At 47.9% G+C, this 26,056-nt stretch overlaps 1 protein-coding gene across 7 annotated transcripts in view; it reads right to left on the reverse strand.

The window, feature by feature from the left end:
• Positions 1-26,056, reverse strand: part of SLC2A9 (solute carrier family 2 member 9) — a 574,319-nt gene that overhangs the window by 271,393 nt on the left and 276,870 nt on the right. For all 7 annotated transcript variants that reach the window (XM_069744845.1, XM_069744847.1, XM_069744851.1 and 4 more), the window contains one exon: positions 20,038-20,170. In XM_069744845.1, the coding sequence (XP_069600946.1) occupies positions 20,038-20,170 (133 nt within the window). The remainder of the gene's footprint in view (positions 1-20,037; positions 20,171-26,056) is intronic.

Raw genomic sequence — 26,056 nt, forward strand, 5'->3', positions numbered from 1 at the left:
GCCTCGCGGCCTAGCTGTTCTCTCCTCTCCTGTGGGCCTTGGGGTCCACCACCTGGTTCCAGCACCGTCAGCTGGTTCCGGGCCGAGCCTTTGGCTTAGGTGCCTCCTCCTGGGTATCCGAGTTCCGCCAACGCCAGGCGGTCCTTGGTAGTGCTTTTAAGCGCGGGCACCTACAGCTTAGTAACCGGGTTCCAGCACCGTCAGCTGGTCCTCGGTCGTGCCATTGGCTCTTGCACACTGGGGCAACGCATCCGGGTTCCAGCACCGCCAGCTGGTTCTCGGCAGTGTTCTTGTCACAGGTACTCCCTCGTGCCAAGCCTGGTTTCAGCACCGTCAGCTGTTTCCGGGTTGTGTCAACTTCACTGAGACGCCTATGCTTGCCCCGTCGTGGGGCGGTCGAGTTAGCCAACTCCAGGGTGCCTCCAGTTTAGGAGCTTCCTATGTGGGCTGCGTGAACTGGTAGTCAAGGCTGGTTCTGTAGTGCCAGTAGGCCCAGCTCCCCCTGTAGGACTGTTGGGGTTCGGTAACTGCGGCTGCCTCGCGGCCTAGCTGTTCTCTCCTCTCCTGTGGGCCTTCGGGTCCACCACCTGGTTCCAGCACCGTCAGCTGGTTCCGGGCCGAGCCTTTGGCTTAGGTGCCTCCTCCTGGGTATCCGAGTTCCGCCAACGCCAGGCGGTCCTTGGTAGTGCTTTTAAGCGCGGGCACCTACAGCTTAGTAACCGGGTTCCAGCACCGTCAGCTGGTCCTCGGTCGTGCCATTGGCTCTTGCACACTGGGGCAACGCATCCGGGTTCCAGCACCGCCAGCTGGTTCTCGGCAGTGTTCTTGTCACAGGTACTCCCTCGTGCCAAGCCTGGTTTCAGCACCGTCAGCTGTTTCCGGGTTGTGTCAACTTCACTGAGACGCCTATGCTTGCCCCGTCGTGGGGCGGTCGAGTTAGCCAACTCCAGGGTGCCTCCAGTTTAGGAGCTTCCTATGTGGGCTGCGTGAACTGGTAGTCAAGGCTGGTTCTGTAGTGCCAGTAGGCCCAGCTCCCCCTGTAGGACTGTTGGGGTTCGGTAACTGCGGCTGCCTCGCGGCCTAGCTGTTCTCTCCTCTCCTGTGGGCCTTCGGGTCCACCACCTGGTTCCAGCACCGTCAGCTGGTTCCGGGCCGAGCCTTTGGCTTAGGTGCCTCCTCCTGGGTATCCGAGTTCCGCCAACGCCAGGCGGTCCTTGGTAGTGCTTTTAAGCGCGGGCACCTACAGCTTAGTAACCGGGTTCCAGCACCGTCAGCTGGTCCTCGGTCGTGCCATTGGCTCTTGCACACTGGGGCAACGCATCCGGGTTCCAGCACCGCCAGCTGGTTCTCGGCAGTGTTCTTGTCACAGGTACTCCCTCGTGCCAAGCCTGGTTTCAGCACCGTCAGCTGTTTCCGGGTTGTGTCAACTTCACTGAGACGCCTATGCTTGCCCCGTCATGGGGCGGTCGAGTTAGCCAACTCCAGGGTGCCTCCAGTTTAGGAGCTTCCTATGTGGGCTGCGTGAACTGGTAGTCAAGGCTGGTTCTGTAGTGCCAGTAGGCCCAGCTCCCCCTGTAGGACTGTTGGGGTTCGGTAACTGCGGCTGCCTCGCGGCCTAGCTGTTCTCTCCTCTCCTGTGGGCCTTCGGGTCCACCACCTGGTTCCAGCACCGTCAGCTGGTTCCGGGCCGAGCCTTTGGCTTAGGTGCCTCCTCCTGGGTATCCGAGTTCCGCCAACGCCAGGCGGTCCTTGGTAGTGCTTTTAAGCGCGGGCACCTACAGCTTAGTAACCGGGTTCCAGCACCGTCTGCTGGTCCTCGGTCGTGCCATTGGCTCTTGCACACTGGGGCAGCGCATCCGGGTTCCAGCACCGCCAGCTGGTTCTCGGCAGTGTTCTTGTCACAGGTACTCCCTCGTGCCAAGCCTGGTTTCAGCACCGTCAGCTGTTTCCGGGTTGTGTCAACTTCACTGAGACGCCTATGCTTGCCCCGTCGTGGGGCGGTCGAGTTAGCCAACTCCAGGGTGCCTCCAGTTTAGGAGCTTCCTATGTGGGCTGCGTGAACTGGTAGTCAAGGCTGGTTCTGTAGTGCCAGTAGGCCCAGCTCCCCCTGTAGGACTGTTGGGGTTCGGTAACTGCGGCTGCCTCGCGGCCTAGCTGTTCTCTCCTCTCCTGTGGGCCTTCGGGTCCACCACCTGGTTCCAGCACCGTCAGCTGGTTCTCGGCAGTGTCTTTTGCTCTTGTACCTTCTGCTCCCCATCCTGGTTCCAGTACCGTCAGCTGGTTCCGGGCAGAGCCTTTGGCTTAGGTGCCTCCTTCTGGGTATCCAAGTTCCACCAATGTCAGGTGGTCCTTGGTAGTGCTTTCAGGCACGGGTACCTCCTGCTTAGTAACCGGGTTCCAGTAACGTCAGCTGGTCCTTGGTAGTTCCATTGGCTCTTGGACATTCGGCTACCCATCCGGGTTCCAGTACCGTCAGCTGGTTCTCGGCAGTGTCTTTTGCTCTTGTACCTTCTGCTCCCCATCCTGGTTCCAGTAACGTCATCTGGTTCCGGGCAGAGCCTTTGGCTTAGGTGCCTCCTTCTGGGTATCCGAGTTCCGCCAACGTCAGGCGGTCCTTGGTAGTGCTTTTTAGCACGGGTACCTCCTGCTTAGTAACCGGGTTCCAGTAACGTCAGCTGGTCCTCGGTAGTTCCATAGGCTCTTGAACCTTCGGGTAGCCATCCGAGTTCCAGTTCCATCAGCTGGTTCTTGGCATTTTCTCAGCCTTCTTGTACCTTCTGCTACATTTCCAAGTTGAAGACCCTAACGTCGACAACCCGGAAGACCACCCCGATGACGACGACCCGGAAGACCACCCCGATGACGACGACGACGACGACGGCGGAGACGACGACGGCTGAGACGACGACGGCGGAGATGACGACACTGGAGACGAAGACCCTGGAGACGACAACATGGAAGACCGAGAAGCAGAAGAACAAGAGGCTGCAGAACAAAGAGCAGAAGAACATTAAGCATAAGACTTAATATCAGAGCAAAAGATATTATCTAAATTATATGCAGAAGAAGACTAAGCAGTGTATGGGGGTGAGTCCGTTCCTCCTCGTGGTGCCCCTGGATAAAGCCTGATGCTGCAGGCCAAACTGAACGCGGACAAATGTAACTTTTGTGACTGGCAGAACGGAAGGTGTAATCTTCCAACTTTTATAGATAACAACTACGGGAATGCCTGTCACAAATGAGAATATGATGAAGAAGTAGAATAGGAAGAATAATAACAGTGGAATAAAAAGAATATGTAGAATAGGAAGAATAATAATAGTTGAAGAAAATGAATATGAAGAATGTAATAAAAAAAAAAAATAGGTAGAAGATGAAGAAGAAGATGAATAAGGTGAAGAAGTTGATGTCAAGGATGCTGATGATGATGAAGATGAAAGTGTGGGAAAAGAAAAAAAAAAAAAGAAAAAAAAGAAGGGGAAGGGCGTGGAATAGTGAAACATCAATATCTGACAAAATAAAAAAAATTTACATACTCAATATCTTTTTCAATCCGAACGTCTTTAAAAAAAAAAAAAAAACATGCTATTCTATTTGATTGGACTAATCCTCATTGCCTTTAATGTCTCCGCCACCTCCCCCATACATCCTACATTATTCTTAGTTGTTTTCCTTCAGGTAGAATGAACCTACAAGGAAAGAAAGGGTTTATTTTAATTCCGATATTTTGGTCCCATTGACTTGCATTGGGATCGGGTATCGGTATCGGCGATATCCGATATTTTTTGAATATCGGCCGATCCAAACCGATACCGATACTTTCCGATATCGGAAGGTATCGCTCAACACTAGTGATAACATACTTTTGGACACTTTGATGTATTGTAGTGAAGGCCTCCTGATGGAGTTGTTCATGTGGTCACCAGTACAATCTCCAGTTACCATTGTACTCAAACAAAAATAGGACTCATCGCTGATGAGGACACATCTTCATTCCATCTTCCATTGCTACCTGTAGACACTGATTCTTGGCTTCGGCTTCATATGTGCACTTACAGTACAAAAATGTATAACTACGCACCATTCTTCGAATCTGATAATACCACGTGGACAATGCCATGAAGAGATGAGGGGAAATTACTCTAGTCCTACGCCCAGGATTATAATGTGGGGTGGTGTCATGTATTGTAGCCAGATCCCTTTAGTCTTCATTGCATGTACAATAACAGCTCAGTATTACATTGATTTGGTGATAGAACCACTGATGTGGCCATTTCTCCAAAGTGTCCCAGGAGCCATTTTTCATCACCAGGTCATGCTACCATGTCCTATAGAGCAGAGGTCCCCAACTCCAGTCCTCAAGGCCCACCAACAGGTCATGTTTTCAGGATTTCCTTAGTCTTGCCCAGGTAATAATTGCATCACCTGTGCAATGCAAAGGAAATCCTGAAAACATGACCTGTTGGTGGGCCTTGAGGACTGGAGTTGGGGACCTCTGCTATAGAGTCTCTGGACTTGTTTCCTATCGAGTATGTACTTCTTGGACGTCATTGGTCGTCAATTGCAAAAAGCTGCCAGCAGTGGATCTTGATGATGTTCTCAAGCGTACTAAGCATGACACAAAGTTTCTCAGACAACCACTCATAGCCTCACTAATAGTATAACTATTCCTTTTCAATGTTCCAATTTCAATATTGAGGAGTATATACAATTTTGACTGTTATTTTGATTTTGAGGTACACTTGGATCAAATTTTATGGTCTGAACTGCTGGAAATAAAGTGAGGGTTTTTATAGTGGAAAAGTAAATAAAACTGCACAATGAGCTAAGTTGAATCTAACCGGCCCTTTAAATTTGTAGATCTAAGCCCTGGAGATAAATAAGTCTGTTAGTTTAGGCTCCCATCTAGTGAGGTTCCCTTATCAAATCGTGTTTTAAATGCCTCAAATTTATGATTATAGTCTATAAAGCGGTAATATAGTTTAAATGCATATATTCAATGTTTGCAGATTCCTTAGGCTCAGAATGCGGTTTTACTAGTAGGACCTTAGTAGTTAGTTTCTCCACTTACCTAGTAGTTCCCAGTTCTTCCCCTTCCTAATCCTCTCCTCCTTACCCCACCTTCTTCCCTCTTTTCTTTTAGCATTAAAGTACCTTTGCATATATTTTATTGTGCTAAGATGTACTTATCAATGTGGTGTTTTGCCATGAGATAGCGGACAATGAATTTAGCTCCATCAAGCCTCATAGCGTCAATCGATAATTAACTAAGGAGTGCCATTCATCGACTAAAGAATTTCTACGGACACAAACCTCAGTTTATACGTTTTTTAACCTATTATCTACAAATGTCCTTTTTTGGGGACGCCTAATCTTTAGCTTCCAGCAACTAAGATTTTATAATTTTTATAATTAGGTCCAATTTTTTGTGTTGTGTTTGTAAAATTAATGTTTTCAAAATAGGAAATCATGTCATTGTCATTTTTAATTGAATATTGGGACGCCTTTTTCTGAAAAATCCGTACTTGTAAAAATTTTAATTTGGCAAGTAATGGGTTAATGAAGAATAAAAATAATTGGTGTTCTTTGCTGTTTCTTAGTTTTATTTTTATTTTTTTTTTTAACATGGATGAGTTTCTTTACTTCCTCACTTCTGTGTGAGAGAGGCTGAATTATAGCTAAATTAATTTATTTAAAATTTAATTTAGTTTAAATTAATTAATTTTGCCCCGAGAATTGTTAGTTGTCTTTGTGTCTATAGTTTGACCTTCTTGGGTGATAAAGTCATACATGATTATGATCATGGCAGCATCTGTATTATTTTAGGGAAAATGGAAAGTGTAATGGGGGTTAGCAAGATTTTACAGCAGTGACCATGTTAGGGCTAGCGGAACGCACCAAATAATAAGACAGATAGAGTATGGTGCGTTCGCAGCCCGGGGTCCACCGTGCAGAGATGGAACCTGCTGCCAAGTAATGACGGACTATATGGCGGTACTCATAAGTATACACACGTGGGTTAAACTTCACCCAGCGTGAAGGAAGCGATCCTGTTGCGTCACAGGATCGCGGTACCGCACATAGAGCGCGAGCAAGTAGTCAGCGAACTCAACCCCAACTAGGATTGAAGTCCGATTAGACCCTTGCTGGCACAACACCGCAACTGGGTGTGTAAGGAAGCCAAATAACAATATTAGGGCACAAGAGTGCATGCGGTGCCGCACTGACGAACGCCACTAACCACCCAGGCTTGGGTAAGGAAAGCACAGAGGAAGTGCACGGCGCCGTACTGGCGGTCACAGCAACTGGACGCTGTAATGTGTGATTTGTGCTGTAGGATAAGTCGGGCGCTAGATAGCAACCATACACCTTCCGCGAACAGACATTCAATAGGGAAGGGGTATCCAAGGACGACTTGCACTCACAACAAACACACGTATGCAAATGTACACTAGCGCATGGCCGTGCGGTCATGCGCAGTTTATATAGTTGCAGCACAGGAAGTGGCCACAGAAACTTTGCCCTTCCAAGACCTGCCAAGAGGACCAATGGAATGTGCTGCAGAGCCTGAGCACATGACCCTCGATCTCCAACGGGAGATCTTGCCCTGGGCATGCTCAGTGTGTGCAGACAAGGACTTAGTCCCAGAGAAGTCCGCTCGCTGCTGACCAGCACTGGCTTTAATGGCAGAAGCTGAAGAAGCAGCAGTAACTCTCCGTACAGAGCGAGACCGAGCAAGACGCTGGGACCGACGTCCCTGCTGAGCAGACTCCACTGCGGCTGGATAAGAATGGGAGACCGCAGCGGAGATGGCTCGAGATTCCCCCTGTGCAGAAGCGGGAACTCGAGACCTAACATTACCCCCCCTCCTAGGGCCCCCCCCTCCTTGGGCCTCGCTACGCTCGAAGGCAGCAATGAGCTGTGGGGCCCAAATGTTTTCAGCAGGCTCCCATGACCTGTCCTCTGGGCCATAACCCTTCCAATCCACCAGATAGAACTTTTTGCCGCGTACCACCTTGCACCCCAAAATAGCGTTCACCTCGTAATCGTCCGTAGACGAACCCGATGTCCCGGCAGATGACTCGGAAAACCGGGACATGTATACGGGTTTCAAGAGGGACACATGAAAGGTGTCGGTGATACCCAAGCGTGGAGGAAGAGCCAAGCGGTAGACCACAGGATTAACCTGTTCGAGAACCTTGAAGGGACCCAAGTAGCGAGGAGCAAACTTAGTGGACTCAACTCGCAGCCTGATGTTACGGGCGGAGAGCCACACCAAGTCGCCAGGAGCAAAGGTCGGAGCGGGGCGCCGATGAACATCGGCGGAGGACCTCATTCTCTCCTTGGAGGCCCGAATGGCATCCTGCATGCGGTCCCAAATGTCCCGTGCCTCCACAGCCCAGTCTGCCACACTGGAGTCAGCAGAAGACACAGGCATGGGCACAGGAACACGCGGATGCTGGCCGTAATTTAGGAGGAATGGAGTCTGACCGGTGGAGTCAGCTACGGCATTGTTAAGTGCAAACTCTGCCCACGGTAGCAAGGATGCCCAGTCATCCTGCCTGGCAGAAACAAAATGTCGTAAATATGTGACCAAGGTCTGGTTGGCCCTCTCTACCAACCCATTCGTCTCGGGATGATATGCCGAAGAGAGATTCAACTCAATACTGAGTAGACGACAAAGCTCTCTCCAGAATCGAGACGCAAACTGGGGACCCCGGTCACTAACAATTTTGTCTGGCATACCATGTAGGCGAAAGATATGCTTGACGAACAAGACAGCCAACGCCCGTGCAGAAGGTAGCCGTGGAAGAGGCACCAAGTGCACCATTTTGGAAAAATGGTCGGTGATCACCCAGATAATGGTGCAGTTACGAGACTTGGGTAAGCCCACCACAAAGTCCATCCCGACCATCTCCCAGGGCCTGTCCGCCACCGGCAGAGGATAAAGCAAACCAGCTGGCCGTTGCCGAGGAGTCTTGTTCTTGGCACAAGAGACACACGCCCAAACATACTCTGCGACATCACGAGCCATATGCGGCCACCAGTATGTCCTCGCCAGTAACTCAGATGTCCTTTTGGTACCAAAATGTCCACCCACCCTGGACGAGTGTGCCCAAGAGAGAACCTCCGGTCGCAAACTGGATGGTACAAAAGTCTTGCCCGGAGGCACAGACTCTAGCGAAACCGGGGCCACAGTTCTCAAGCTCTCGGTGGGGACAATAAGCCGAGGCTCCTCCTCCTCCTCCGCAGATGACACAACGGAGCGAGAGAGAGCGTCGGCCCGAATGTTCTTCTCCCCAGAAAGAAAATGGAGGGTGAAATGAAACCGGGAGAAGAATAAGGACCATCTGGCCTGGCGAGAATTCAACCGCTGGGCTGTCTGCAGGTACACCAAATTTTTATGGTCTGTGAAGACTTGGAAGGGAAAACGTGCTCCCTCCAAGAGATGTCTCCACTCCGAGAAAGCCAACTTCATGGCTAGCAACTCCCTGTCCCCGATGGAATAATTCCTCTCTGCTGGTGAGAAGGTCTTGGAGAAAAAGAAGCAAGGATGCTTCCGACCTTGAGCATCCTTTTGGAAGAGGACTGCTCCAGCACCAACAGAAGAGGCATCCACCTCCATGATAAATGGCTTATCAACATCGGGGCGATGTAGGATGGGAGCGCTAGCGAAGTGTGACTTTATAGAGTTAAAGGCCTTGGAGACCTCCTCAGACCACAATTTGGGATTCGCCCCCTTCTTGGTGAGGGCAACCAAGGGAGCTACCAAAGTTGAGAAGTGCGGAATGAACTGGCGATAATAATTAATGAACCCCATAAAGCGCTGCACCGCTTTAAGAGAATGGGGTTCCTGCAAGTCCATCACAGCCTGTAGTTTGGCAGGATCCATAGCCAATCCCTGGGCTGAGATGATGTAGCCTAGGAAAGGTAAGGACTTACATTTCTCCAACTTGGCATAGAGGGAGTTTGCCCGTAGGAGGTCTAAGACTTTGCAAACATCTCTCCGGTGGGAGTCAATATCTGGAGAGTAGATGAGAATATCATCCAGATAGACTACGACCGAGGTGGAAAGCATATCCCGGAAGATATCGTTCACAAAGTCTTGGAAAACGGCTGGGGCATTACAGAGCCCGAAGGGCATCACCAGATATTCATAGTGCCCATCCCTGGTGTTAAAAGCCGTCTTCCATTCGTCCCCCTCACGGATGCGAATCAGGTTGTAAGCACCCCGCAGATCTAGTTTAGTAAATACCCTTGCTCCCCGAAGCCTATCAAAGAGCTCAGATATCAAGGGCAAAGGATACTTATTTTTAACAGTGATGGCATTAAGATCCCTGTAGTCTATGCATGGACGCAATTCCCCATTCTTCTTCTGCACGAAGAAGAACCCTGCCCCAGCAGGTGACACTGACTTCCTAATGAATCCTCTTGCCAGATTTTCCTGGATGTACTGTGACATTGCCTCCGTCTCCGGGAGAGATAGCGGATAGACCCGACCCCGGGGAGGCTCAGCACCAGGCAAGAGATCAATAGGACAGTCATAGGGGCAATGGGGCGGAAGGATCTCCGCCGCCTTTTTGGAGAACACGTCTGCATAAGACCAATACTGCTTGGGGAGAGAGGAAAGATCTGCGGGTACCTCTGTAGTAGCAACCTGAACGCACTCCCTCTGACACCTACCCCCACAAGATTCGCCCCATCCCAGGATTCTGCCAGAGGACCACTCGATATGAGGAGAGTGGTACCGTAGCCAAGGTATTCCCAACAGGACCTCATCAATTCCCTCAGGAATGACGAGCAGAGATATAATCTCCTGATGAGATGGCGACATGGACAGAGTAAAAGGGATGGTCTGGTGTGTTATCTGTGAGGGCAGTGTCGACCCATTCACCACTCGTACCGTTACTGGTTGAGCTAGCATAACCAGGGGTATTGCGTGACATTGGGCGAAGGCAGAAGACATAAAATTGCCCTCCGCCCCAGAATCCACGCAGAGCTCTACCGAGTGGGAGAATGAGCCTATAGTAATTGTCCCCTTAAAGGACAATTTAGAGGCAAACGTCGCCGTGTCTAGTGTACCTCCACCTACTACCACTAGACGCTGACGTTTCCTCGACCGCTGAGAACATCTGGTGGCTAGATGTCCTGACTGCTGGCAAACATGACAGACCTTGAGTGCACAAGCGGTCCGGGACTTAGATCCCGCTTGTGACATATCCCTGGCCTCATGTGACTCAGGAACCAGGACCGGAGATTCCAGAGGTTTGGCGAAGGTAGGAGCCAGCCGAAACCTCTGCCTACACTGGGCTCGCTCTAACCTCCGCTCGTTAAAACGGAGGTCAATTCGAGTGGAGACAGTTATTAACTCCTCCAGTGTGGCAGGAATCTCCCTAGTGGCCAGAGCGTCCTTAACGTGGTCAGCCAGGCCCCTCCAAAATATGGGGATAAGAGCTTTATCCGACCAATCCAGCTCAGAAGCTAAAGTGCGGAATTGGACGGCAAAATGACTGACCAAGGACTCACCCTGAGTTAATGCCAGCAGTTGGAGCGCAGTATCATGGGTGACTTGAGGTCCTAAAAAGACCTGTTTCAGAGTGCTCAGAAACAGCGAAGCACTCTGCACCACATGATCGCCACGCTCCCACAGCGGCGTAGCCCATTCCAACGCCCTGTCCGACAAGAGAGACACTATAAATCCCACCTTAGCCCGCTCTGTGGGAAAACGTGCAGCCAGGAGCTCGAGGTGAATAGAGCACTGACTCACAAATCCCCTACAAGATTTGCTATCTCCAGAAAATTTTTCTGGCAGCGGGAGGCGAGAAAATGTCGGAGCAGGGGTGGCAATGGACAGGGTTGCTGCAGCCACGCTAGCAGCCTGTACAGCAACTGCGGTAACATCCACAGCTGAGGTTGCGCTCTCAAGAGCCGCCTACCTACCCTCCAGCTGCTGGATATACCGCAAGGATTGCTGTTTGTCCGTCATTACTAGCCAGACCCTGGCGCTAGTGTAATGTTAGGGCTAGCGGAACGCACCAAATAATAAGACAGATAGAGTATGGTGCGTTTGCAGCCCGGGGTCCACCGTGCAGAGATGGAACCTGCTGCCAAGTAATGACGGACTATATGGCGGTACTCATAAGTATACACACGTGGGTTAAACTTCACCCAGCGTGAAGGAAGTGATCCTGTTGCGTCACAGGATCGCGGTACCGCACATAGAGCGCGAGCAAGTAGTCAGCGAACTCAACCCCAACTAGGATTGAAGTCCGATTAGACCCTTGCTGGCACAACACCGCAACTGGGTGTGTAAGGAAACTGAATAACAATATTAAGGCACAAGAGTGCATGCAGTGCCGCACTGACGAACGCCACTAACCACCCAGGCTTGGGTAAGGAAAGCACAGAGGAAGTGCACGGCGCTGTACTGGCGGTCACAGCAACTGGATGCTGTAATGTGTGATTCATGCTGTAGGATAAGTCGGGCGCTAGATAGCAACCATACACCTTCCGCGAACAGACATTCAATAGGGTAGGGGTATCCAAGGACGACTTGCACTCACAACAAACACACGTATGCAAATGTACACTAGCGCATGGCCGTGCGGTCATGCGCAGTTTATATAGTTGCAGCACAGGAAGTGGCCATAGAAACTTTGCCCTTCCAAGACCTGCCAAGAGGACCAATGGAATGTGCTGCAGAGCCTGAGCACATGACCCTCGATCTCCAACGGGAGATCTTGCCCTGGGCATGCTCAGTGTGTGCAGACAAGGACTTAGTCCCAGAGAAGTCCGCTCGCTGCTGACCAGCACTGGCTTTAATGGCAGAAGCTGAAGAAGCAGCAGTAACTCTCCGTACAGAGCGAGACCGAGCAAGACGCTGGGACCGACGTCCCTGCTGAGCAGACTCCACTGCGGCTGGATAAGAATGGGAGACCACAGCGGAGATGGCTCGAGATTCCCCCTGTGCAGAAGCGGGAACTCGAGACCTAACAGACCACACTTCAGTCTTTTGGCGTCAGTCTGAAACCGCCATTTTCCTCAAATAGCGGTTCTGCCATTTTTTTTGGCAGATCCGCTATTTTCCCATAGACATACATTAGCGACGAATTGTGGTGGATGGTCGTCCGTTCCATCCGCCATGTGACGGATCCGTCGAGATTTGGCGGACGTCATCTAGACATTGACGGACATTATAACGTTTTTTTGTCTGCGCCGAAATGGCGGCTCGCGACGGATCCGTCACGTCCACCATTCCATAGAATGGCCGCCTATGGGCATCGGATCCGTCGCGACCGTCATTTGGCGGATCCGTCGCCTCAATCCGCTTTTTTAATTGCGCATGCTCCAAAAAGTAGATACTTTTCCCAGACAACCCCCAAGTAACGGATCCGTCAAAAAAACAGATCCTTTAGAACCGTTTTCTCAACATTTGTGACAGATCCGTCGATCCTCACTATGTCGGAGCAGACTGACGCCAAACAACTGAAGTGTGAAAGAAGCCCAAGAAGACAAAGCAAAAGAGTCTGGAAAAAAATACAAAAAACAGCTTTCCTTTTTTTTTTATTGTGAACAGCAGTCTTGCTATTCGATGTGTTGATGCCATACATTTTTTAAATCTCTCCATACGCAGACAAAATGTATTACAATATGGCTGAAAATGGACTGAAGATGCTTAGTATGAATACTGGTGGAGATGCAAACTCATTTCTTATTGGGTGCTCACTTCCCCATGGATTATTTCTACCGATTTCACATTAGACCTGTCATCCGGAATTGGACGACTGATGTGATGACACAATATTTTGGAGTAAGGACAATCCTACATGACTTAGAGGGAAAAACATAGCAGGTAGATCCACTTGTGTAAAATAAAATAACTTCTTTATTAGGGTGGTTTCACACTTGAGTTTTTGTCTGCAGGGTTTTTTTTCAAAAAAACGCATGCATTTTTTTTTTCCTATATTTAACATTGAAAACGCATGCGTTTTTTTGTGTACGCGTTTGGTCGCGTTTTTTGACGCATGCGTTTTTTTACTGCATGCGTTCATTTTCTGAAATGCTACTTGTAGTATTTTTAGAAGCGTTTTTTGGACCAAAAAAAAACGCATGCGTTTTCATGCGGTTTTTTTGGGTCAAAAAATACATTGGAGTCAATGGGGACGCATGCGTTTTTTGGTGCATGCGTTTTTGCGGTAAAAAACGCATGCGTTTTTTTATTAAAAAACCAGAAAACACACTGATATGCCACCCCCCAGCATAAAGGTGATAAAGGGAACCTAACCCTACCCCTAACCCTACCCCTAACTCTAAGGGATCCTAACCCTAACCCTACCCCTAACCCTAACCCTACCCCTAACCCTAAGGGATCCTAACCCTAACCCTAACCATAATCCCTTTATGGTTAGGGTTAGGGGTAGGGGTAGGGTTAGGGTTAGGGGTAGGGTTAGGGGTAGGGTTAGGGTTAGGATCCCTTAGGGTTAGGGTTAGGGGTAGGGTTAGGGGTAGGGTTAGGGTTAGGGTTAGGATCCCTTAGGGTTAGGGTTAGGGGTAGGGTTAGGGGTAGGATCCCTTTAGGGTTAGGGTTATGATCCCTACCCCTAACCCTACCCCTAACCCTAACCCTAACTATTTCTGTTTATAGTGGGTTTTTTACTTTATTTTGATGATTGGCAGTTGTCACACATTTTTCTGCATGCGTTTAAAAAATGCAAACTCATGAAAAAACGCATGTAAACGCGGTTAAACGCCGCGTTTTTTTCACCACATGCAAAAACGCATGCGTCAAAAAAACGCAGCGTTTACACGCGTTTACATGCATTTTTTCACCATGCTTTTTTTGCGTTTTTTACCGCAAAAACGCACCCGAAAAAACGCCAATGTGAAACCAGCTTTAGGGATCCATTAAAAAAAAAATTCAGACTGTTCAAGCTCTCATCTCTGACATGTTTCTGGCGTAAATGTCGCCTTTGGACATAGAGATGACTGTTGTGGCTTAGCGGAAAGAAATGCCGACCACAGGATCAAGGGTTCGAATCCAGAAACATGACGCTGACAGTGAGGTGCGAGCCATAGAGAACACTAGGTGGATTCTCCACCGTGACAGGGAAATTTCGCACTTACCAATGGGTTCCCTCACAGATAATCTATGAGGGACTACCAACAGAAGAATACTCTGTCATCATTATTGCTTGAAGGGGGGGAGTTCTTACAAAAAAGATTTCCTGAAATGGACAATCCCTTTAATGTAGAGATCATGGAGCTTGTTGGCACATCTATCATCACTGTCTACCAGCCTCATCTTACTTCCATTCACAGCTTCTGTTTTTTGCTGATTGAAATGGGGAGAGCAGCCGAATAAATTGATTTCCCTTCGCCTATTTTCCACTACTAACCAAATCTCTCCCACTTGTGAATAGATTTATTTTAGTGATAAGTTTATAGAAAGAAATAGGTGATATTATGCTAATCATAGATGACCATAGATTAGGTCTAAGAGGTCTATTGTAGCTTTTACCCGACCTCCTTAAACTCTAGAGTATCACAACTATCCATGGATTGTATTAGTATTGGTATTCCGTCTCATGCGAGTGATACCAGACACAACCAAAGGACAAGAATAAATCTTTTTCTAATCTCCTACAACTTTACCTTCTGCGGCAGATAACAAGGTGCTGCTCTCCATCACCTCCATGAGGATCAATAGGATTAGATATGAAAAGGATTTCAACCGATAGCCGCTCATATACCTGAGCTCATCGCTGGTAAGTCCAATGTTCGTTTTTAAGCAGAGAGAGCAGGGCAAAGCGCCACAAATGCTCCACTTCTGGGACCGCTGCAGGCTAGTATGTTTAGACTGGGAAGGACCATTAACCATGGACCTTCCCAGCCTGATAATAACATCTCACAGCTGTTTGCTTTACCTTTACTGGTTATCAAAATAATCATGTCGTTTTTTTATTATTTATTTATTATTATTTTGATAAACAAAGCTAAACACTCGTTAGTGCCACATGAAAGGCACTAAAGGGTGCAAGTTTATTATATGTAGGTGGACTTGTAAAATTATATATCTACAAGGGATATATATATATATATATGTATGTATATATATACACACACATACTGTATTTTTCATTTTATAAGATGCTCTTTGTTTCCCCAAATTTTGGGGGAAAGTTGGGGGTGCGTCTTATAATCTATAATCTGTCTGCTGTGCTGTAGAGGAGGAGGGGCGGTGGCTCTGGAGTGGTGTCATGGGGCTGGATTGGGCTGGGCTGGCTGCAGGCTGCAGAGACAGCGGGAGGTCACGTGCTCCCGCTCATTAGCCTCATGTAATATTCCCTGCACCCGCTGTCCATCATATCGGTGCTGAAGCTGCACGAGTTGGTTGACAGGGGAGCAGCAAATACTGCATGTGCCTTTCTCTCCCCCCTTCCCATCATGGATATGGCCCCCCGGTCACTCTTATATGCCCCCTGTGCTGCTGGCAGGCACATGATAAAATCACAAACACTTAACTCACCTTCCGATAATGGCTCTGTGCTCCCAGCTCCTCGGTTGTGCCACTGCTTCCTGTGTCTGTGCTGACATCCGATCATGTGATTGGCACAGCACAGTGCTGACATCACTGTGTGCCCAGGTCACATGATCCAATGCCTAGGAAACAGGAAGCACAACCGAGGAGCTAGGAGCACATCATCGGAAGGTGAGTTAAGTGTTTGTTATTTTATCATGTGCCTGCCAGCAGCATAGGGGACATATAGTGACTGGGGGGGTCATGTGCCTGCTGGCAGCACAGGGTGGGCGTATAGTTACCATGGGGGGGATGTGCCTGCCAGCAGCACAGGGGGGCATATTGTGACCAGGGGGCATGTGCCTTCCAGCACAGGGGGCATATTGTGACCTGGGGGGCATGTTCCTGCAAGCAGCACAGGGGGGCATAGAGTGACCCAGGGGGGCATGTGCCTGCCAGCAGCACAGGGGGGCATATAGTGACCGTGGGGGGGCATGTGCCTGTCAGCAGCACAAGGGGGCATATAGTGACTGGGGGGGTCATGTGCCTGCTGGCAGCACAGGGTGGGCGTATAGTTACCATGGGGGGGATGTGCCTGCCAGCAGCACAGGGGGGCATGTGCCTGCCAGCAGCACAGGGGGGCATATAGTGACCGTGGGGGGGCATGTGCCTGTCAGCAGCACAAGGGGGCATATAGTGACCGGGGGGAAGCATGTGCCTATCAGCAGCACAGGGGGACATATAGTGACCAGGGGGGCATGTGCCTGTCAGCAGCACAGGGGGGCATATAGTGACCGGGGGCAGGTACCTGCCAGCAGCACAGGGGGGCATATAGTGACCAGGGGGGCGTGTGCCTGTCAGCAGTACAGGGGGGCATATAGTGACCGGGAGGCCAGTTGCATGCCAACAGCACAGGGGGGCATATAATGACCAGGGGGGCATGTGCCTGCCAGCAGCACAGGGGAGCATATAATGACCAGGGGGGCATGTGCCTGCCAGCAGCACAGGGGGCATATAGTGACCAGGGGGGCATGTGCCTGTCAGCAGCACAGGGGGCACATAGTGACTGGGGGGCATGTGCCTGCCAGCAGCACAGGGGGCATACAGTGACCGGGGGGGGCATGTGCCTGCCAGCAGCATGGGGGGGGGCATGTGCCAGCACAAGGATGGGGGTTATATAGATATCAGGATGATGGACATATGATTTGTAAGATGGACATTGGCATTATAAGGCAGACCCCCACTTAACATAAAAAAATATTTTTTTTCTCTTTTTCTTCACCAAATTGGGGGGTGCGTCTTATAATCAGGTACATCTTATAAAGCGAAAAATATGGTATCTATTTTATCTGTTATCTATCTAGGTTTCTAGCTATTTATAATCTACTAGATGGTAGCCCGATTCTAACGCATCGGGTATTCTAGAATATGTATGTAGTTTATTTATGAAGATATTAGAATAATACATTGAATACACAGGATTCGGCCGGCCGGGCGCGACCAATTAGCGAAGCGTGGTTCAAATCCCACGCCAATTCGCAGCCGGACTTCGCCTGTCGCTGATTGCTCGCGGCCAGCCACGTAGTACATAGCACAGCCACGTAGTATATTGCACAGCCACAAAGTATATAGCACAGCCACGTAGTATATTGTTATGATCTGGTGGCCTAGGAGCAGCATGTGACATACTCTGGAGAAGGTGGTACCTGTACTGACCGCAGACCCCGAACTTAGCACCGCAACTAGAAGTAGCCGTGGGATGCACCTAACACTCCCTAGACACCTCGACACAGCCTAAGGACTAACTTCCCCTAAAGATAGAAACGGGAAAACTATCTTGCCTCAGAGAAAATCCCCAAAGGATAGACAGCCCCCCACAAATATTGACTGTGAGAGGAGAGGGAAATGACATACGCAGACTGAAATCAGGATTTAGCAAAGGAGGCCTTTCTAGCTAAAAAGATAGAATAGGACAGAGTACTATGTGGTCAGTATTAAAACGCTAGAAAATATCCACCACAGAAAATACAAATCTCCACATCTGACTAAAGACATGGAGGGTATATCTGCATCTCCAGAGATACAGCTTGGCTGCAAAGAATCCTTACACAGACAAAGCTGAACAAGACAAAACATGAAAATGCACAGAACTATAAGGCCCACAGCATGTGGACAGCAAAAACAAAGCCAGAACTTAATCTTTGTTGAAAAGAACAGCAAAACAGGAGAGACCAGTCAGGGATGTGAATCCTCCAAAAACAATGGACAACTGGCACTGACTAAAGGGTCAAGCAAGACTAAATAGCCCAGTCCAAATTGCAATAAGTGGACACACCTGATAAATGCTGCGATCCAAAGACAGCAGCACTACCACTCATAGCCACCGGAGGGAGCCCAAGAGCAGAATTCACAACAGTATATAGCACAGCCCACGTAGTATATAACACAGCCCACGGAGTATATAGCACAGCCACGTAGTATATAGCACAGCCCACGGAGTGTATAACAGCCTACATAGCATATAACACAGCCACATAGTTTATAACAGCCCACGTAGCATATAACATAGCTCACGCAGTATATAACAGCCCACACATGCAGTATATAACACAGCCCATGTAGTGTATAACACAGCCCACATAGTATATTGCACAGCCCACGTAGTATATTGCACAGCCCACGTAGTATATTGCACAGCCCCCATAGTATATTGCACAGCCCACATAGTATATAGTAATGTGGGCATCATATCCCTGTTAAAAAAAAGAATTAAAATAAAAAATAGTTATATACTCACCTTCCGTTGGGCCCCAGATCCAGGCGAAGCGTTTACCGATGCTCCTCGTGCGCTCTGATCCCAAGAGTGCATCATCATCTCGCGAGACCGCAATGCATGGAGCGGTCACCGGGGCGTCATGAGGAGCGAGAAAGGCCTGTTCTGGATCCGAGGGGCCGACGGAGGGTGAGTATATAACTATATTTTATTTTTTTAATTATTTTTAACATTAGATCTTTTTACTATTGATGCTGCATAGGCAGCATCAATAGTAAAAAGTTGGTCACACAGGGTTAATAGCAGCGTTAACGGAGTGCGTTACACCACGGCATAACGCGGTCCGTTAACGCTGCCATTAACCCTGTGTGAGCGCTGACTGGAGGGAATTATGGAGCGGGCACTGACTGCGGGGAGTAAGGAGCGGCCATTTTGCCGCCGGACTGTGCCCGTCGCTGATTGGTCGCGGTTGTTTTGTCGCGACCAATCAGCGACTTGGGATTTCCGTTACAGACAGACAGAAAGACGGAAGTGACCCTTAGACAATTATATAGTAGATTATATTGCTAATCTCTTTCTATCATCTATGTATATCTTTATAATTACTTTATTAGTTTTCTTAACTAAGTTTAATTTACATTATGTAAAAGATGTTAAAATCTTATAGTATGTGGATGTCATACGGATGTTTAGACGAGAAAAAAAATGTACACTCGCATTTTCTCTAACCAGATGTAAGCGTGGCCTTAAAGGAACTTTGAAGCAGCAAAATAGTAAAAAGTGAACTATTATACAAATATGTTTATTATTTTAGTCTGGATCAAAATATCCTTATTTAACCCAACTGGAAAACCTCTTTCAGGGAACAAGAAGCACAGATATATTAAAAAATGTATAAATATATGTCATCAGTTCATCTCTTAAAGGGGTTTTCAAAACAAGTAATTATTTTTTGTTCCCTGCCTTGCCCACAGTAAATATAATAAAATAAGCTACACTCATTCCACTTTCCTCAGATCAAGCACTGCTTTTCCACTTCTGCCTACCATCTTGTTTGACAAGCCTCTTGAGGTTCTACCACAATTTCAGCACATGTGACCACTGGAGCCATTGACTGATAGTCGGTACTAGACAGCTGATTGGCTGTCACGTGTGGGGTAGTGTTGGCATTGCGGATGCAGCAGCAGAGAGGCAGTGCAGGACAATCAGTGTGTAAGTACAGCTTATTTTGCAACTTTTTTACTGGTCAAGCCAAGGAATAAAAAATAATTAATCCTGGAAAACCCCTTTAATCACCTCCTTTTCTTTGATCCGGTTTTCTCTCATTTTGCAATTAAAACAGGTAAATATAAAAGAAAAATATAAAGATCGCATGAGATTGCTAAGCTCCGCCTCTCACCTAAGGAGGTGTGGCTTCCGGTGACTACTGACCGGAGATGGAACAGATCAGCAGAGAGTAATCTCTGAATTTCTCAGTCTTCTTTCTACAAGACTGTCTGATTCAGGATGATGCAGAAAATGTCGTAGACTACAAATAGTGAGGACTACTAGATTTCTTCTTAAAAAAAAATCATTTTTCGGTTTAGTGTTCCTTTAAGTTTTCTTGCAGTTTTTTTTATTATGAAGTGAGAAATAAAGTGTACTTGTCCCTTCTCGTAACAGTTGTCATGACAGCACGAGGAGAAGAATCTGATTACCTACATGCCTCTGACACATCACATTAGCACTACATCTTAGGAAGACTTACCTTTTTCAGCTCTCTTCGTATCTTGCTTTTCAAGTAAAAGATATCGAGGACTTTCAGGAAAAAATGGCAAAAGCACAACTTGTAACGCCGCAGGAATCAGGATAAACCCAAACAAACAGGGCCACAGGGATTCCTGAAATATCAAAAAGGGAGAATTAGCTGGAAGAGAATATTACTATACTCTGAAAGAAAGTCTGACATAGGAGCATCAGCAATGTCAGGTTATAAGCAATACACATCATGGGTACGGCACGATGCAATGCTTTTTCCTATATGCCCCCTGTACTCCAATAATGTGTCACCTTGGGATGTACAGTGATCGAATAGTGTTGTAATTGTGGCCCAAAAATTCAACATGGAACCCAAACCCAACAGATTTTACTACATGTCATTGTAAATCTTCCTTACCTGTCCTATCTATCGCAATCAAAGACATCATGCTTTCCCCCGTACCGGAAGTCCGCTGCCTTGGAGTAACCTTCGACTCTGCCCTGTCCTTCAAACCACACATCCAAGCTCTTTCCACCTCCTGTCGCCTCCAGCTCAAAAATATCTCCAGAATCCGTCCTTAACTCAACCGTCAATCTACTAAAATGCTTGTGCATGCCCTCATCATCTCCCGCCTTGACTACTGCAACATCCTTTTCTGTGGCCTCTCTGCTAACACCCTTGCACCTCTCCAGTCCATCCTTAACTCTGCTGCCCGACTAATTCATCTCTTGACTGGCTCCCATTCCCTCAGCGTATCCAGTTCAAATTACTAATACTGACCTACAAAGCCATTCACAACCTGTCTCCTCCATATATCTCTGAACTAATCTACCGATATCTTTCCTCACGTAATCTCTGGTCCTCCCAAGACCTCCTTCTCTCCTCCACACTTATTCGCTCCTCACCCAACCGCCTCCAAGACTTCTCCCGAATATCCCCCATCCTCTGGAATTCTTTACCCCAACACGTCCGACTATCAACCACATTCGGATCCTTCAGACGGAACCTGAAATCCCATCTCTTCAGGAAAGCCTACAGCCTGCACTGACCCCGCTGCCTCCTCATCACTACTGAAGCTACCGCCTCACCAACACCGGAGCTCCTGCAACCCCCAACCTATTGTCTCCATCCCCACCATCCTGTAGAATCTAAGCCTCCAAAAGCAGGGTCCTCGCCCCTCTGTATCAGTCTGGCATTGTTAGTTTGCGTACTGTAAGTGATATCTGTAACTTGTATGTAACCCCTTCTCATGTACAGCACCATGGAATCAATGGTGCTATATAAATAAATAATAATAATAATAATAATAAATGTCAAAAATGATGACTGAGTTATGGTAGAAATTGGGAAGATCTGGATGGGACAAACGCCTACAGATAGGACAGTACCGTAAGGAATGAAATGGGGGTGAGGATGATGGTGGCGCTCACCTGTAAGGGTTATGTATGGACCCAACAGCTGTAGAACCCTGATGTGCTGTAGCTGCATCTCCATGGGTGGAGGAGAATATCGTCCGGATAGCAGTTTGGCAAACCGGAGATTATCACGATGTGCTGTTTGCACTCACGGAAAAGATAAAATCTGGAGAATATAAGCAAAAGGTTTTTTTTTGCACCAATGCATTTCAGCGCCGGTGGTTTTTGCTGTCATTTTTGTCATTTCAGTCGCCATTTGTTTTCTTCACATTGAGAAAGGCGCAGGTGCTGAAAAACGCGTTGATGTGAATCAAAAACCTTGCTTATACTCTCTGCGATAATCTGCACTTTACCAGTTACAGGAGAAAAACATGTTGTAGTCTTATTTGTTGCAGGTAAAGTCATGGGCAAAATCCGCAAAACATATTGTTCATCCCAATGCAAGTTTGTCTGTAGAATGTGTTTGGTGTTGCGGCTTAACTTTATTCAGTTTAATGGGGATAACCGGCAACAGGGCTGGCACAAGCACCAAGTGAGCGCAGGAGGGTGTCAGGACCCACTTTGCCCAGGTTTTAACCTACAGCATATGTTTGCAGCAACCTCAGATAAGCCTGTTACATACAACATGGGTGCCTGCCCTGTTATACAGCTGGCACGAGAGTCTAACTGCTGGGAAAGGAGCAAATACTAATTAAAGCACTATAACTCCTTGGATGTCTCATTTAAGAGGTTAGAAATGGGAAAGTGCCCATCTAATGCTCACTGGCCCTTCCCACCAGCATGGTTGTCTGGTGTTGATGGCATTATCATGTAAGCCAGGGGGCCTACTGAAGGCCAGGCTAAGGATGTTGAAAGCTGGGCTTCATGTAAGATAGGTGCATTTTCAAATATAATTCAATGTTACAGTATTCAAACTGTCCAAACTAATAAAATATCATATTTTTCTAATCATACAGTGAATTTATAACTCCTCAAAGGCAAGGAAGAAAAATTAGAAAGAGAAGAGGACCCCACTGGGACTCTGTCATCCAAGGGCCAGCAATGAGAAATGTGCTGAGGGGCACTATTTCTGGAAAAAAGTAAACTTTTGAAATCCTGGTGTGATGCAGTGACCCCTGTTACAGCTAGGGGGCGCTGTGTGTGCTCCTCAGGATATGTATGGAGGCGTATCTGTGGTTATAATGATGATAATGTGATAGTGACCGGCAGGATTGTAAATGGCCGGTATGTGTTGCAGAGTGAGTCTGCGCTGTAAACCTGAAGTAATGTTGCTGTTCTGGGACTTGTAGTCCTACAAGTGTTTGTATAGTTGTGAATTGAGGCTTACTGGTCTAGTTTGAGAGCTGGGTAGGTCGAACAAGCCACACATACACCTCCCATCTATGGGAGTGGTTACAACTACATAATGTGACCATGGTGTGGTCACATGGTCAGTAGTGGTCTCTATGGTCTCTGTAATGTGTTGGGAGATCCTGTATGTGGACTGGATCCCTGAATAGCACACTGTGAGGCCGTGGATCTGAAGACCGTGTGTTGGGAGACCCTGGGAGTAGGATCGGATCCCTGATAAGGGCACTGAGAGACTGGTGTGTTGGACGGTCCCAGGTGGGGACGGACATCCTGAACAGCACACGCAGTGGACTGTGTTGGAAGTCCTGGGAGTAGGACTTCCTGAATAGCACAACCTGTGTTGGGAGTCCTGGGAGTAGGACTTTCTGAAGAGCACATGGGAAGGAGTGGATGCAGAGTCTGCAACGGCACTGCACTGGGGGAGCTACAGCCCGTCTGAGGATCTGGACTGTCAGGTGGCCTAGTGAGCAAGGCATCCCAGGTCGGCAGCTTCCCTCCTCCCAGAGAGGACTGACAAGAGTCAACGTGTGGAGCAGGAATTCCTCGAAGGTAACACAGAGTATGGGGAACTGTGTGCACTGACAGGGGGTCAGTAATGAACTGTATGGTCTCCCACGGTAACTGGACGAAGTTAGGTCCAGCGTGTTTAGAGACTGCAAACCAATGTCATGTGCGCTATAGGAGTAGAGACATTGATACGGCGTACGGACACCCCCTGGGAACTAGTCAAGGAGGGCTGGCGGGTGTAGTGTCTGAACTGTGAGTTAAAGTTGTATAAGAAGTATCTAAGTTAAAGCTGCAACTTAATGTCAACTGTTGGTGCCTATTGTGTTCCATGAAGTGTAATGGACTGTGCTTGACCCAGTTTATGATGCCATAATAAACCGCTTGGACTGTTTTTGTGAGAAAAACGTGCCTGTGTGACCGAGTCCTGTTGCTAAGCGAGTGTCCCCCAACACATGCGGTAAGCGCTATCTCACACTGGTCATACTCCTTACGATACGATACGATACGATACACTTTATTGATCCCGTGGGAAATTATGGTATCACAGCAGCACAACTTAAATCATAAAAATCATAAAGGAATTACATAGTTGACATGACAGTTTGTTGACAGAAGAACATTATACATTAGAATAGGACATACACAACGAGTGAACTGAAATGTAGAGAAATAGTAGACATTCACCTTGGTGGTTTAACCCTAATGTTATTGTTGTACATTCCCATGGCAGTTGGCACAAACGATTTCCTATATTTTTCCTTCTTACACCTCAGAAGTATTAGCCGGTTGCTGAAGGTGCTCTTCTGTCTCATGAATAGCTCATATAATGGATGTGCATTATTGTTCATAATTGCCATACACTTTTTCAGAGTTCTTCTCTCCACTACCTCCCCAAAAGAGTCCAGCTTGCAGCCCACAGCAGAACTTGCCTTCTTAATAATTTTATTCAGCTTATTAGCATCAGAGGCCCGCACATTACTACCCCAGCACGTGATTGCAAAAAAGATGGCACTTGCCACCACAGACTGGTAGAACATTTCTAACATTTTGCTACACACATTAAAAGACCTCAGTTTCCTTAGGAAATACAATCTGCTCATCCCCTTCTTGTAGACAAACTCTGAGTGGCATCTCCAGTCCAGTTTGCTATCCAAATGGACCCCCAAATATTTGTAACTCTCCACCTGCTCTACCTCCTGACCAGCAATAGTGATCGGTAAGCATTCCATCTTTATCCTGCTATAGTTGGCCACCAACTCCTTAGTTTTCTTAACATTTAGTTGTAGATAGTTACCATTGCACCAATCCACGAAATTCGACACCACCCTTCTATATTCCTCATCCCCCTGATCTCCCCTAATGCATCCCACAACCACGGAGTCATCCGAAAATTTTTGAAGGTGGCAAATAGAGTTGAGCGACCTTGACCTTTTTAGAGTCGAGCCGGGTTTTGCGAAACCCGACTATGTCCAAAGTCGGGTCGAGTGAAATCGGCCGATTATGACGTAAAGTCGGGATCGACCGAAACACGAAACCCAATGCAAGTCAATGGGGCAGCATAGTCGGCAGTGAGTGGGGGCCAGGAAAACACCTAGAGTGCCCATTTTAATGTCAAAACCATCCATTCTTCTTAATGAAGCTTGTCAAGCGTAATTTACCTTAAAATAATTGGAAGGCATTTGAAATTGGGGGTCATTTGGCTAAAGTTGTGGGGGGTAGGGCTGGTTCAAGTAATTAGTGGGCCCAGTAAATCTGGACCACGTCACGGCAGTGGAGCAGGGAGAGGTAAGTATTTCAACTTTGCAAGTGCTGTGATCCTGAGCAAGCAGGGGGGGCCCACTCGTTGGCATTGGCACTGGCACAGGGCCCCTCAAAGTACAGCGGTGTGTTTGCACGGCGGGGGCGCCTCCCACCGGCAGCAACACTTTTGCGTACTATGAGAGGCCCTGTGCCAGTGACGTCGCCAACTAGTATTCCTCCCCCCACCTGATGAAGGAACCTGCACTTTCATCTGCACCTTCCTCTTTGTCCCCGTGTAAGGTGGTATGGTATGCGGGAAGAGCAACCTGACTTTCAGCAGGGTCACAATGTTGTTGTGTAGCGTGCACGGGGAATGTTGCGTTATGGGTCAATGTACCAGCAGACTCATCTATCTGGGCAATGGGCACGATGAAGTGGAAACACAGATATAGGCCCAAAGAAGAAAGTGGGCTAAATGCAGTTCAAAATTGGTAACACAGGAATAACCAGGGGGCATTGCAGTGGAGGACAACTGGAATGAGAGGCTGACACAGAGAGTAGGGCCAAATCAGTAAGTAGTCGAAATGCAGTTCAAAATTGGCAACCGTAGTAAACAGGCGGCACAGCTTTGTTCAGTGGAGGAGAACAGCAAGGAGTGGCAGACACCGATAGTAGGCCCCAACCCAACTAGTAGGCCAAATGCAGTCTAACATTAACAACTACTTAACGAGAGGCTGAAAATGGAATTTCAGGACAGGAAACCAGGAGAACAGCAAGGAGTGGCAGACACCGATAGTAGGCCCCAAACCAACTAGTACGCCAAATGCAGTTGTTCCATTTAACCACAATTTAATGAGAGCCTGAAGATAGAAGCTCAGGAAAGGCAACCTGGGGAACACCTTGGAGTGTAACACACCATCTCTCTCCACCCCATACCCATTTTGTAGGCCTAATGCTGTGTACTTTTCTACAACTACTAAACGAGAGTCGGAAGACCGAAGCAATGGCAAGGAAAC

The sequence above is a fragment of the Ranitomeya imitator genome, chromosome 1 (assembly GCF_032444005.1).
Source record: "Ranitomeya imitator isolate aRanImi1 chromosome 1, aRanImi1.pri, whole genome shotgun sequence".
Taxonomy (NCBI): Eukaryota; Metazoa; Chordata; class Amphibia; order Anura; family Dendrobatidae; genus Ranitomeya; species Ranitomeya imitator.